Here is a 12,867-nt window from a genome sequence, read left to right on the forward strand (position 1 = left end):
CAGCCTCTCATGGGACAGAGTCATAGATACTAAGAAAACAAATTTTGCTGCACTTTAGAGTCCCACTGTGAGTACTTTAAAGGTAATTATTGTACACATTGACATTACTTCACAATCACAAGCTGTTGTTCAAGAAAAATCAACTGTTGTAATTTATGCTTAGTTCCCTAATTACAAAAAGCTGCATTATTCTCATTGACTAAACACAATCACAGATAAAAAAGATGACTAAAAAAGTAAATTTATTTTCTGAAAATTGCATGTATTTTTCACTGTTTCTCACACTGAACTATATTTTCCAAGTAATTTTCTTACTGTTGCTGTCTTATTTTCTTAGTGTGCTAAGAACTTCACCTGGGAATTGTTCAAAACTCAATCTCAAACCAAGGAGATGCAGAGCACATGTTGGCATGATGGCACAAGTTAGGAAAGCCCTGCCAGGAGTGGAGTGCATTGCCAGGACCATCTGCAGGGCTCTGTGTGGACAGAGCAGTGAAGTCCCCACACTGCATTTCTCAGGTGAGCTCTGCCAGAGCTCACAGGGATGGCCAGAACACCCAGGGTGCCACTCCACATCCTCTTAAGGAGGAAAGTGAGGGCAGATGTCTTATACACATCATTACCTCAAAGCTGTGTGTCTGTGTAGAACAGAGCATCACATTTTGTCCTGCACAGCAGTGTGCACGTAATTCCTTGACAATAACCTTATTCTAGTGCAGCTGCTGACAGTTCTGACAACAGAAAAAAAAAAAAAAGAAAAAAAAAGGATTTGCCCTGAACTCCTAATTATTGTAAAATTGCATGTCTTTATTTTTCCAGAACTAAGGTATTTTATTGCATTTTGCATCACCATTCAAATTTAGGCATAAAATGCATACATCGAACCATGATGCAGACTTGACTGCAATATCTCTGCAGTTTACAATGTTCAATCTGAACACATGAACCACTTGAAAAACATTATTGCTGATGATGGAATAGCTCCATCTTCTGGAATAAAAGTTATTTTCTTGACAACCATCTTTGTGTTTCAAACATGGATCTATTTGTAAAAATGTCTATTTCGAACCCCAACTTGGTTATTTTTACTGATGGCAGATGATGGTAGAAAATTGAAAGAATTTATGACAATAATGTGGGTTCTGATAAAATTTAGGAAGCATTATTTCCTACTGATGCTGAAGATGCCTATATATTGTTCAACATGCCATACTAAAGACTGACCTTACTATATAAGAAATAGCTTTAATTTGATTTTGAGAAGAAGAATTTAAAACTCTTGGTTAAGACAAACCACTCAACACATATACTTAACTTTAAGCTTCACATTAAAGGTTTGCAGTTTCACAAAAGTGTGTTTGTGATTAAACACTGTTGTAACCAGGGAGCAATTGAAGCCCCTGCTGAAGTACACGAAGTCTGAACTATAGAGAAGGGGCTGCAAGTGACCCTTACTGCTATTTATCAAAACACTTTAAGTTATGTTTAAATGAAATATTTCAAATTTCATTTTATGCAGGTAATTAGTAATGATTCCCATATGCAAATTTAACTTATTGTCAAGTCAGGTGTTAAAAAAGCTGGAGAGACCAGAACAAAACAATGACTAGAATTCCTGATTTCATCCCTTTTATGTATCATGGGCACATTTTATAGTTGCTGTTTTAAAAAAAGTGTTAATGAACCAAGTTCTTAGGTATTCACTCATGCATGGAAGCTGTTGGTAATCTACTCACTGGTGCTGTGTTGTATTTCTTGATTTCACAGGAAGGGTAATGCCACCAGAAAGAAATTAAAAATTAAACACATACATTTCCATCTCCATTTGAAATAGTGGTATACCTAAAATTAATACATACTCACAGACACACCAGAATAGGAGAAATTTAAATAAACTTGTTTAACAAAACAAAGCAACTGAAGCTTTATTTATCTATATAGAAAGATGCATCCTTATGTGCATTCTTTTAAGCTAAGGAAAATGAAAAAGCCATGCAGCCCTTGCAAGAAATAAATCCTCAGGTGGTAATATATATACACCATAGAAAGTTTCTCCTTTAGTCAATGATTCCTCTCAACAGACAATTAATGCCATTTAGGAGAGACTTTAGCTTATGACTACTTTATAGTAGAATATTCTACTACATTTTTTTTCAGTACAATAGCAAAACCATTGCTTGAACCACCATATTGTTTGCATCAGTTAAATAAGAGCAAGTAACAAAACTTAAGCAGTTAAACATGTATCTGGAAATCAGACTACTTAAGTAAAGTAAGCACAAGGAAAGGACATAGAGCAAATAAAGGGACTTTTCCTCAAGAAAAATTATCTTTCGACTTGTTGCAACTTCACATCTCATATGGCTTTTGAATGGAGGCATTAAAAGAATTTTCCCACCCACAGTCAAGTATTGACTGTATTTAAATACATCAATGCAAGGACAAACAGTTAAAAATTTAGCATACCATATTACTTCATGTAATATGGCACAGAACCCCTTTTTCTAAGGCTACAAAGGATAAATTTACATTAATATGAGGTACTGGCATTTATGATTGGAAAAGTAAAGATGAAAAGGGATTATACAGCATTGTCATCAGACATTTCTTTTTTTCCTTTTTTTCCTTTTTTTTTGGAGGGGCTTTTGGTTTTAGTTTTCTTTTTTACATAATACATGTCTTGATGACCACATGCTCTAAGCTTATATTAATTTATTTTTACATAAATATTTTATTTGTAGGGGCAATTGAGAGAGAGTCACAAATAACGAAAGGACACTAAGGTTTTAATAAGGGCAACAAAAAAATGTTTTCACCAGAATAGATTCACATTACAGTACACCAATATTGACAGCATTCTCTTTTGTCTATTTTTGGTACATAAGGTGGAATCTCTCTACATAACCTTATAAGGCTTCAGTAACTAAAAAGTAAAAAACCTATTAGTTTACAATTCATTTAAAAATTCTGAAAGACACAGCAAGTTCTAAACTTTAGTAGTGCTACCCATCCACAACCATCTGGTTTAAGAAGCCATTAAAAGAGCCTCCTCTCAAGGGAGCTCCCAACTGCAGACTTGTGCAACATGGATGTATCTTACTACAAGGGGGGGAAAAATTACACATGGCACATTCTCATTCATATTTTGCAATGTAAAAAGTTACAAACATACCTAATCAAATAAATAATAAAAAAAAAAAAATCTGAAATGTGTTTGTTATGTATCCTAAAACCACTACGCAGGATAATGGAGACTTTCACTCACGAACTATTTACATGGTAATACCCAGTGAGGGTACACACTGCTACAAAACTCATAAAACAAAGGGTAAACTTGAAATGTTTTCCATAGTAAAGGTCTAGCAGCATGACTCTATCTAACGCTGTTTGTTTTCTTGACAGTTTTTGGAAGTCTGTTTTAATCTATGTCTTCATCCAGTTCGTAATTGTCTTTATCATAAATATCTTTGACTAGAAGAACCCGTACAAGCATGTTTTCCAAAGTGTTGCGGTCCAGTGACGTGGCAGTGTACCAGATGGGGCTCTCTGCAGACACAGAGCACTCTGGCTGCAGATAGAACATGTCTGTCCTCTGATTCAGATTCTGTGGGCTGCAAGGAGGAAAACACAGGGGGTTAGAAACACAGCCTCGCAGCACAAGGCAGTACGTTAGCAGTTCCAAAATATTGCACAAACAAAACTCCAACTGCACCTAGGCAAGTTTCAAAAAAGCCCAAAACCAACCAAACAAAAAGGAGTAATGTGGAGAAATGTGGGCTTGTTGATAGAAGCCCAGCCAGTCCCACATGCCTGGGACTCGGCAAACACACAAGAGACCACAGACTCTCCAAAAACCTGCAGATCCAGGACTTGCTAAACCAGAAAGTTATCTTCCATGATTGGCAAAGAGGCCAAACACTGGCACCAGTAATTGCTCACACAATTGCTGGCTGACCTAGCTACCTCTGAATGTGGAGCCTGGGGCTCCCTTGAAAAGTCAAGGATGGTAGTTCTGAGATGCACAGAAATATAAGCAGCTAAAATCCCTCATCCTTCTATTTCATATAAAAGGTTGGTTGTTATAAATCTTAATCCCTTAATTCCTTACTCGCTATACTATGGAGTTTGATCCAGCTCAGAAACATCCTCTAAGACACTAGAGAAGACTCCTTTAAGGAAATTCTAGCAGTTAATCCATTTAGGCAAGTCTTAGAAAATAATTTTCAATTCTGGATGTGCAAGTGCTCACTCAAGCTCCCTCCTTCACAAATACTGCAGACTTCAGGAGTCAATTCTATTTCATGTTTCTTCAGTAAAAACAAGGATTTTTCCCAGCTCACCTTCCCAAACTGGCTGATAAGATTTCAGGTGTCAGATAAGAAGTAAAATATGGTCGTTTAAAATATTCTAATATTTTAACTATTTTAACCTCCTCCCTACTTTCTGAAACAACAATATTTGTATAGGAACAAGCAATCACAGAACCACAGAATCAATCAGGTAGGAAAAGACCTCTGGGCCACTGAGTCCAACCTATGACCAAACACTGCCATGTCAACCAGACCATGGCACTGAGAGCCACGTCCACTCTTTCCTTAAACACATCCAGGGATGGTGACTCCACCACCTCCCTGTGCAGTCCATTCCAATGTCTAATCACTATTTCTGTGGAGAAATTCCTCCTGATGTTCAACCCAAAACCCCCATTCTGCAGTTTGAGACTGTAATGAGACAATAATGGTGTTTCATAGCTATGAATGAAAGCATCCCAAAATTTCAGCTGCAGCTATCCACTAATTGCCAAGTATATTTCAAACAGCTGGCATTACCTAAAATTTTGCAGTAGTTTTTACAGTATTAAGTATTTCAATAAATTATTTCAACAAAATTAGAAGCAGAACCAGGAGAAGCAGTCTGCTGTTTTAGGTAACTACGGTGACCAATATCTGCAAGACAGCATGGCTTGAAACCATACCATAAATGATGCTCCAAAAGGGTTTCAGTGCATTCTTTTCCCCAAAGTTGACATGATCCTAAAGAAGAAGAAATTATGTGGTCTTGCCCCAGGGACTGTGTAACAATCCAAAAATCCAACTCCAACTTTTTAATGACAAATCCTCTCCAAACCATGACAGTAGAGTGAAAGCAAAATCTGCCTGCAACTATCAGAATTAACTGTGTTTATGAAAAACAGATGATTGCATAACAGAAAACAAGCTACTCTTTATTTGTTTCTCTCTGTAACATCATGTTTGTACTCCTGCTGATGCTGTGTGTGAGCTCTTTCTTCATCTCTCAGACTACTATGCTGTTTCCTAACACACGAGTCTCATGCTTAATTTATTGTGCTGTATATACAAGGTGATTTTATTTCTTTGGTATCTCTTGCCCACAGTTCCCTTAGAGTTACATAAAATCTACATTAAAATCAGCCAATTGAATGGTTGTCACAATTAAGGAAAAGTACTTTCCAAGATATCTTGTTTTCAAGCTTCCAAAACACATAGCTACTAATATTTTATTATTTTTTTAAGAGTTGCCTAAGCCTTTTTTTTTTTTTTTTTTGGTAATGTACTAATTTCTGCTTCCTTCCTGTACAATTAATTGTGGAGATTGGAAGGAAACATTTAGCTATTTCTAAATACTGGGCTACCGCCAGTAGTAGTTTTCCTACTAAAAATATTTTTAACATGCTTCCACATTGGTTACCTGAAAAGCATCTACATTTCAGATGCCAGATAACTTACAAAGAAGCAAAGCCAATTGTCTTAATCCAATTCTTACTGAAGAGACGGGGACCTCACAAACACAATCCTCAGTAGCAAAACCTACCAGAGTTTTCTCTGAGAAATTCCCTTGCTGGCAATTCTCTGCAGAAAAACTTTGGTATTCCCAGGTAAGAAAATTGAATTGCATTGTCATTACCAGAGGGAGCCCTTGATAATTAACACTGAAGTACTCCACTGCTCCCACACTTCCAGCACATCTTGTCCACATAGAGAACTGAAGATTTCAATACTTTCATTTATGTATTTTTAAGGATTATCTCAGTCCATTTCCTTTGCTTGAGCATGTTTCATATTGCATCAAAACAGTTCCTTTCTGTACCTGGTTTGCTCTACACCTTGTCTGTATTACCCCCTGTAATACTTACCTTTTAGACAGATAGCACTCAAACATTTTCACAGGGCATCTAGCTGGATCAGATGTGTTTTCAATTTGTTCAAATACTGGTACATCATCTTCGTGTTTCCTTTTTCCAGTAGCAATTTTATCTTTAAGAAAAAAATCAACAACATCTAAGCTGTAACTTAAAGTTATTTCACATTTTCCAGTAAACTTCCCCGTGTAAGCAGCCCACCAAGTACCGCAAGGCAGTCACCACAACTGTGCAAATCTCCAGACTGGAAATACCACCCAGAGCCACAGCAAAGTCACAGCATTTCACAGGGAGACCAGTGGGCTCAAATTAAGAGAGACCCTGTAGACCCCATGGACCACAGGCTCCAATTAGAGATCTGGGAGCTGAGAGCTGTTAAACTTTATGCAAAGGCAGAGCTCTGGCTCCTGACCAGGTGCCCACGTGTCCCTCATCAGTGCCATCTGGATGCTCCTGCAAGACTAATTTTGAACTGCCATAGTACCTTCACTATCAGCTCTGCACAGGGAAGACACTTGGTATCGAAGACAAGCTTTGCTTTCCATTGTTAGAGGATTTTTTTTCCACTGTCTAAAAACAGTTCCAAAAGAAAGTCTCAAGTGCTGCTCCACTGTTTTCAGGCCAAAATATTTAGTGTTAAAGTAGAACAGAGTATTCAAGAGAGCAACAGGTGAATGAGATCCTAGCTGTTTAATCCTCCAAAGGTAATCTTCTTCGACTCGTGAGAATATTGATCCTTGAAAAAAAGAATATTAAGAGAAAATACAATGGATTAGCCCATGAACTGCCAAGGTGCAAAAAAATCAAGGTTTTTTTTTACTGTGAAATGTAACAACATGCTCATGACAGAAGCCTCTCATAAACTTATTTAATTATATGTCCATGCTGCCCAAACTCACCTCTTAAAGATACAGACACTCATGGAGACAGTAAATGGGAAATACCAGTTCAGCCATATTCACATAGAACACATTTTTGTTTAATTAAAATGGCATTGCTGACATGCAGCTCTCTCATGCTATGTCACAAAAATTAATGTTCAAGGGAGTAATCTTAATTCCTGCATAAAAAGCATGTTTTTGAGTTCATTTTATTCTGCTCGGGTTAAGGCCTCCAAATAGCTTTTTATTTCTTATTAGTAATGGATATCTCACTTGGAAAGCACTCCTGGACCGTAACAGGATACAGGGAAGGCCCAACACAGAGGCTCTCTGGGCTGTACTGAGAGAAGCCAATATTGAGAAGAGAAAGGACAGGGTCTGGCAAGGACACACCCTCACTCCAGAGAGCGTTGTGAGAAAGATGGAAGAACAGTTGATTCTGCAGTTCAGCACCAGCACTGATCTGCAGGGAAAAAATTGCTTTCTCCATGAACTGATCATCCTCCTGAGCAGAAGACTCCCAGCAGAGAGTCCTCCTAATCCATCTGAGAAATGTTAAAATACATCACTTCTTAGCCCTACTCACATAAAGTCCAGTGCCTGCCTGCCTGCCTGCTTCCATCTGGGAAAAAAAATAGGCAAAAAAAGAATTCAGCTCAGGTAAAAACTATACGTCAAAACTATATCTCTCCTAAAAATGGATAATCAATTTTAACAGTCAGTGGCAAAACCAACTCTTGCAGCATGGGTTACCCAGAAATAAGACAATTAAAAACAGGTACAGTTTTAAATTAAATCTCAGAAGACATCTCTGTAATTCGTCATCAACTACTACTGCAATGCATAACATGTCTGTGTATATATGTGTATATATATATATATATATGTGCTTAAGAATACATAACTGTTAAGAGATGAAAAACATACATGACCAAAAGGAAAATTACCATCTGGAAGTATGCTTGGTTGCCAGCTTCGAAGGATTTTATTTAATTCCTGTTCAAACGTCTGGTAGACTGGATCAATAAATATGTTGTCTTTTCGATTACTTCTATATAAATACTACAGAAAAGAGAGAGACACAGTATTTAGAATTCCAGATTAGAACAACTCCTGTGCTACAGGGTTCTTTTTTTTATAACTGTGCAAGCACTGTACTGAAAAACAGTATCTAAAAATAAAGGTATGCTACTTTTCCAATATCTAACAGGTAATAGTTACTTCCAATATAATTGTATCTTGTAAATTTCTAACTGGATATGAATCATAGTTTAATTACAATTAACATCTTCTCTGAGACTTCCTGTGTGCAACATTGTATCAGTGAATGGGGAGTCATTAAAAAACCCCAAACCACAAACAACTAATTCATCTTTTCCTCCACCTAGGCCTTCAAAAAAAAAAGAAAAAACCAACCCAAAAGCAAACCACATTTAGCAACAGCCTGGAATTTTACATGTGAACTCCAGACAGTAACAAAAGCATCTTCAACACAAAAGTGAGAGGAAAAAACCCCATATATTTGTGGTAATAATATACAGCAGTGCAAGAAAGATGACAGGATGGTGCAAGGTGCCTGCCTACTCTGCAGTCTAATTATCTAAACCCTCTTGACCTTATGGACAGAAATTGTTTTGGTAATTTGAACCTTTACCAAAAACTAATGGCTGAGAACTACTATTTGACATTATCCTCTCTGGAGACACTTCTAAGAAAGGGAGGATTGGCTTCTCAAGATTTTTCACTTCAGCATTACCTTTGCATAAACATGCCTGTTGTTAGTGAATACAATAGAAGTGACAGACAAAAAACATATTTTCTTCTGGAAATGGCATCTATTTCTGTACCCATACTTGAAATCCCATTAAACACAACATTCATTTCTAACAGGCAATCACAGCTCAGTATATCTTGGATTCCTTATCCTTGCAACTAATTTTATAATAAGGAAAAATGAATGAATGCACTTCCTACAGGTTTCCAACAAAATTTTCATTTAGATAACTATTTTATGTGATATGCATAACTAACTCCTCAAAGCACAACAGTCCCCCAAACGGGCTTGTTTCTACATATACCAGTTTTGATTTTATAAAGCAATTCTAAGCCAGACATTACAGCTTACTATAAGCTTCATGGGGTTCACCCCCCTGTTCCCTGGCACATTTTTCCTCCATGTATTTTTCTTTTTCTCTGGTTCACATTAAACACTCACACTGAATGTTGGTGGTGAAAATGAAGACTGAAAATGGGTTCAAAGCCAATTCATGCACAAGCCTGTGAGAATTCAACTAAAACTGCTTCTGTTTCCTGGTTCACAATAAGTGTTGACTAAACCCTGACACCCCCAGGAGAAGTCTGAAGCCCCCTGGACCACTAGCACCGCTGAGTCTATAGAAGGACGATGCTGTGATGCAGAGCAGACTCCAGCCTATCACCCAAACCTGCAAACCATTTCCAAACCACAATGCTGTGCTCTGCTGCTCTACAAACCCTATGGGGGCAGGATCAGCACAAGCCATTCCCACCTGGGATGAGCACAGAGGAAGAACTGGATGTGCCTCTGAATCCCACAGCAGAGGAGAATGAATTGCTGCCCACAGCACCTTCAGACAAATATAGGCCAAGCTTTGTCAACCTGAATTTTGCCCAAATGACTCTGTTACCAGACATACAAAAACCAAGAAAAAAAAAAACAAAACAAAATCCCAATAATCCAAATCAGGGACAAAGAATGAAGGTCATAATGCACCAAAGGAACACAGCAGGCTAATACCTTCCTCTAGATGCCTGTCTGACCATGCAGCAGCTTTTACTCCAAAGAGTGATATTTTTGAGGATGACTACTTCAGAGTTATCAAAACCATTACTGAACCACTTCTGTCTGAAAGCGGAACAACTTCAGCTGCAAATGAACCTGAACTGAGAAACTGCACTCTGACTTGGATCAGTTTCCTGGAACAGATTTTACAGTGCTTCCTTTAGGAAAAAGTTATTTTACAAAATTTTTAAAAAACAAGAATACAACCAATTTAGGACTTGAAGACTCCTGAGCTCAAACCAAATTATATCCATGAGGAAAAGCTCCAAACTGAGTGCGTATTTAGCCACAATGAATGCAGTAATTCTGGTGGAAGGGAAAAGTACTTTTTTACTAGCCTATGGTTCCTACATTCTCCTTTTTCAAAGAGAAACTTACTTTAAGTTAGCAAAATATTAATGACCTTTAGCCCAACTGTATCCTTAAATGGCAGAATTTAATCTCCTCTGAGCCCTTTCCAAGTTCAACAAAGCCAATACCTTTCATGCAGTAGGAGACAATTTATTCTCTTTCAGGGTACCCCCATGGGGGTTGTCAGATGGAAAGGACTAAGCAAATTCTAGAAGGCAACGGAATTTTATTGTTCATTGTGACAACTACATTGCATTTAGTGTACCTCTAGCTTGCTTAAACATGTTTCTTCAGAAGGATAACACACACCCAAATATTTGCCATTAGCACACAGATGATGGCTGCAACCCTTCACAACTCATGTTTGTGACCCTCACTTGCTGTCTGCCTTCATGAAACACAAACTCATGAGAACACAGCACATCTGCCTGCCAGTCTCACCAGCACTGGCCCAATTTGGCCAACACATCAGGGCTGTTAACACCACCTGAATTAAATACTGGACACTAAGTACAAGCAGTAATTACATGAGTGACCACATGTTGCTCCACTAATGTTCCAGCATTGTGTATGTGTATTAAGGATCATGATAATTGTGTTTGCCACACAAACTATGGTTCTGAAGAGCTGAAAAACAGAAGTTTTACACATAACTAGCTTTCATGACTGACAAAATAGATAACATCAAAGCTACAAAGAGAAAGGTAAAAAAAAAATATTATTTGACTTCTATTCTATAATGGAAGCTATAAATACATAGCTCACTGTGTGTATCGTTTATCTGCTTAACATGAGTATTTTCAATTCAACAGAAAGGTATAGAGAAACAGTGTATCATGCAAGTGCAGAAGCAGAAAGCCAGCTGAATCTGAAACAGGCCTTATAACAATATTGACTAAAAAGCCATTGACTAAAATCAATGTTTGCTTCTCAAATTTCAACCAAGAGGCAAAGGTATCAACTAACTCTTTAATTTTGCATACTTGCAACACAGGAAAATTACTACTTTACTATTTATTTTAAAAAGATTTCAATTAAAAAACTTGTTACTGGAATCAAATCCTCTGCCTCAAGTATGGAACAGTTTTAGTAGGACTGCAAACCTTGTGAGCAGCTTGCTTTCCACATCATACACATCTTTTATTGCCTTTGAAGTTGAACAAAATTTTCTGTGCTCTCAGCTCTGAACACTGCTTATTTTATCTATGTTTTGCCTAATGTAGCAAAAATTTAGGCTTAAAAGATAAGCTGTGGAACAGCTTCTCTAATTATCTAGTGATAGGTTACTGCCTTCACATACATTACATCTAACCTGGTTCCTTCCCATCCTACTGTGTGTAAGACAATCAATATAGCAGAGTTTCCTGCACTCTATCCTGCCTGTCCACAGTCTGCAATACTAAGTAAATTAGACCCTCCCCAAAAACCACTTAATTTAGGTTGTTTCCTCTATCTGCTAAGTAACTGAATTAGTAAAATGCTTAGAGATCATGCCTTGTTTCATTCTGTTTTTACATTGGACACCTTTAACAAACAAAATGAAGCACAGCATTTGAAAAGACTGTGTAATTTTTGACTGCGTTGATTACTTGCTTTAACCCAGCAAGAAGCTTAAAATTATTACAGTATACCAATTCATACTGGAGTATTCAGGATGGGTCTGAATTTTTTTCCTACAGACAGCTTTCTACAATGTCATTACACAGCAGCCTGATCACACCCATACATTGAGTAGCTCCTAGTCAGTAAATCCATGTTATCTCCACTCTTCTACTGAAATGGGTTACAGTCAAATCAGCAGCTCCTTTTCCCATCTCTACAGCCTCTACTAACCTCCTGAATTCCAAGACACAGATAATAGATGCTGTCAGGTGCATAGTTCTCTCCATTAGGCCTTCGAATTTCATTGACAAAGTGTGTCAACCCATAGTTTAACTCAGCTGAAGTATGTGATAATAGATCTTCCTTTAATTTCACAGACTTTACTGTAAAATAGAGAAGAAATGCTACATTATACAACAGAATTGTCACACAGTTAAGGTGGGATGGGGTATTTTTTGACCAGAAACTGGGAAACTGGCTTGATGTCCTCTCCATTAACCAATGAATGAGACTACCATGTACTAAGTAGTTAAAATGCTAGGTCTGTATTAAAACAAAGAAGTCTCCCACAGTAAAGTCTAGTTAACCAAATGCAGTAACACCTGCTAACAAATGTACTGTCATGCACAGCTCAGGAGGACACAGAAGCAGCCCAAAATGCTGAAATGAAGCCAGTGGTGTAGAGGGGCACATCCAGGGGAAACAGCAGCTTCCAAAGATCCAAGAGTGTAACACAGGGGTGCTGAGATGCGAGTGGCAGCTGAAGAACAGCAGGAGTAACAGCAATTCCCATTCTCCCTCACAGTACAAATGCACACAGAGAGGAGAGCTGCAGAAAGAGCAGCATGGCTCCAGGGAATCAAAGGCCACCTTGTGCCAGAGTTCCACAGCCAGGTAATGCCAGCCTCAGATGAAGATCTCACAAGACAAAGAGTAGGAGCATGTCCCTCCCTTGTCATTTAGAAGCCCAGAAATGGTAGGAACCCTGAGGTGAGTTAGAATATGAGGAACAATAGGATGCAAAAAAAAGATCAAAATGGATTTTTTCAGAA

At 37.8% G+C, this 12,867-nt stretch overlaps 1 protein-coding gene across 11 annotated transcripts in view; it reads right to left on the bottom strand.

Moving 5' to 3' along the window:
* Positions 1-1,891: 1,891 nt before the first annotated feature.
* The window catches only part of ZMYM2 (zinc finger MYM-type containing 2), an 86,365-nt gene continuing 75,389 nt past the window's right edge, over positions 1,892-12,867 (bottom strand). For all 11 annotated transcript variants that reach the window (XM_085063393.1, XM_085063370.1, XM_085063401.1 and 8 more), the window contains 5 exons: positions 12,047-12,198; positions 7,989-8,103; positions 6,645-6,896; positions 6,155-6,275; positions 1,892-3,611 (listed from right to left, as the gene is read on the bottom strand). In XM_085063393.1, coding sequence (XP_084919519.1) covers positions 3,419-3,611; positions 6,155-6,275; positions 6,645-6,896; positions 7,989-8,103; positions 12,047-12,198 — 833 coding nt within the window. In that variant the 3' untranslated portion in view covers positions 1,892-3,418. The remainder of the gene's footprint in view (positions 3,612-6,154; positions 6,276-6,644; positions 6,897-7,988; positions 8,104-12,046; positions 12,199-12,867) is intronic.

This window comes from Lichenostomus cassidix, chromosome 1 (assembly GCF_008360975.1).
Source record: "Lichenostomus cassidix isolate B80296 chromosome 1, HeHo_3.0, whole genome shotgun sequence".
NCBI classification, from domain to species: Eukaryota; Metazoa; Chordata; class Aves; order Passeriformes; family Meliphagidae; genus Lichenostomus; species Lichenostomus cassidix.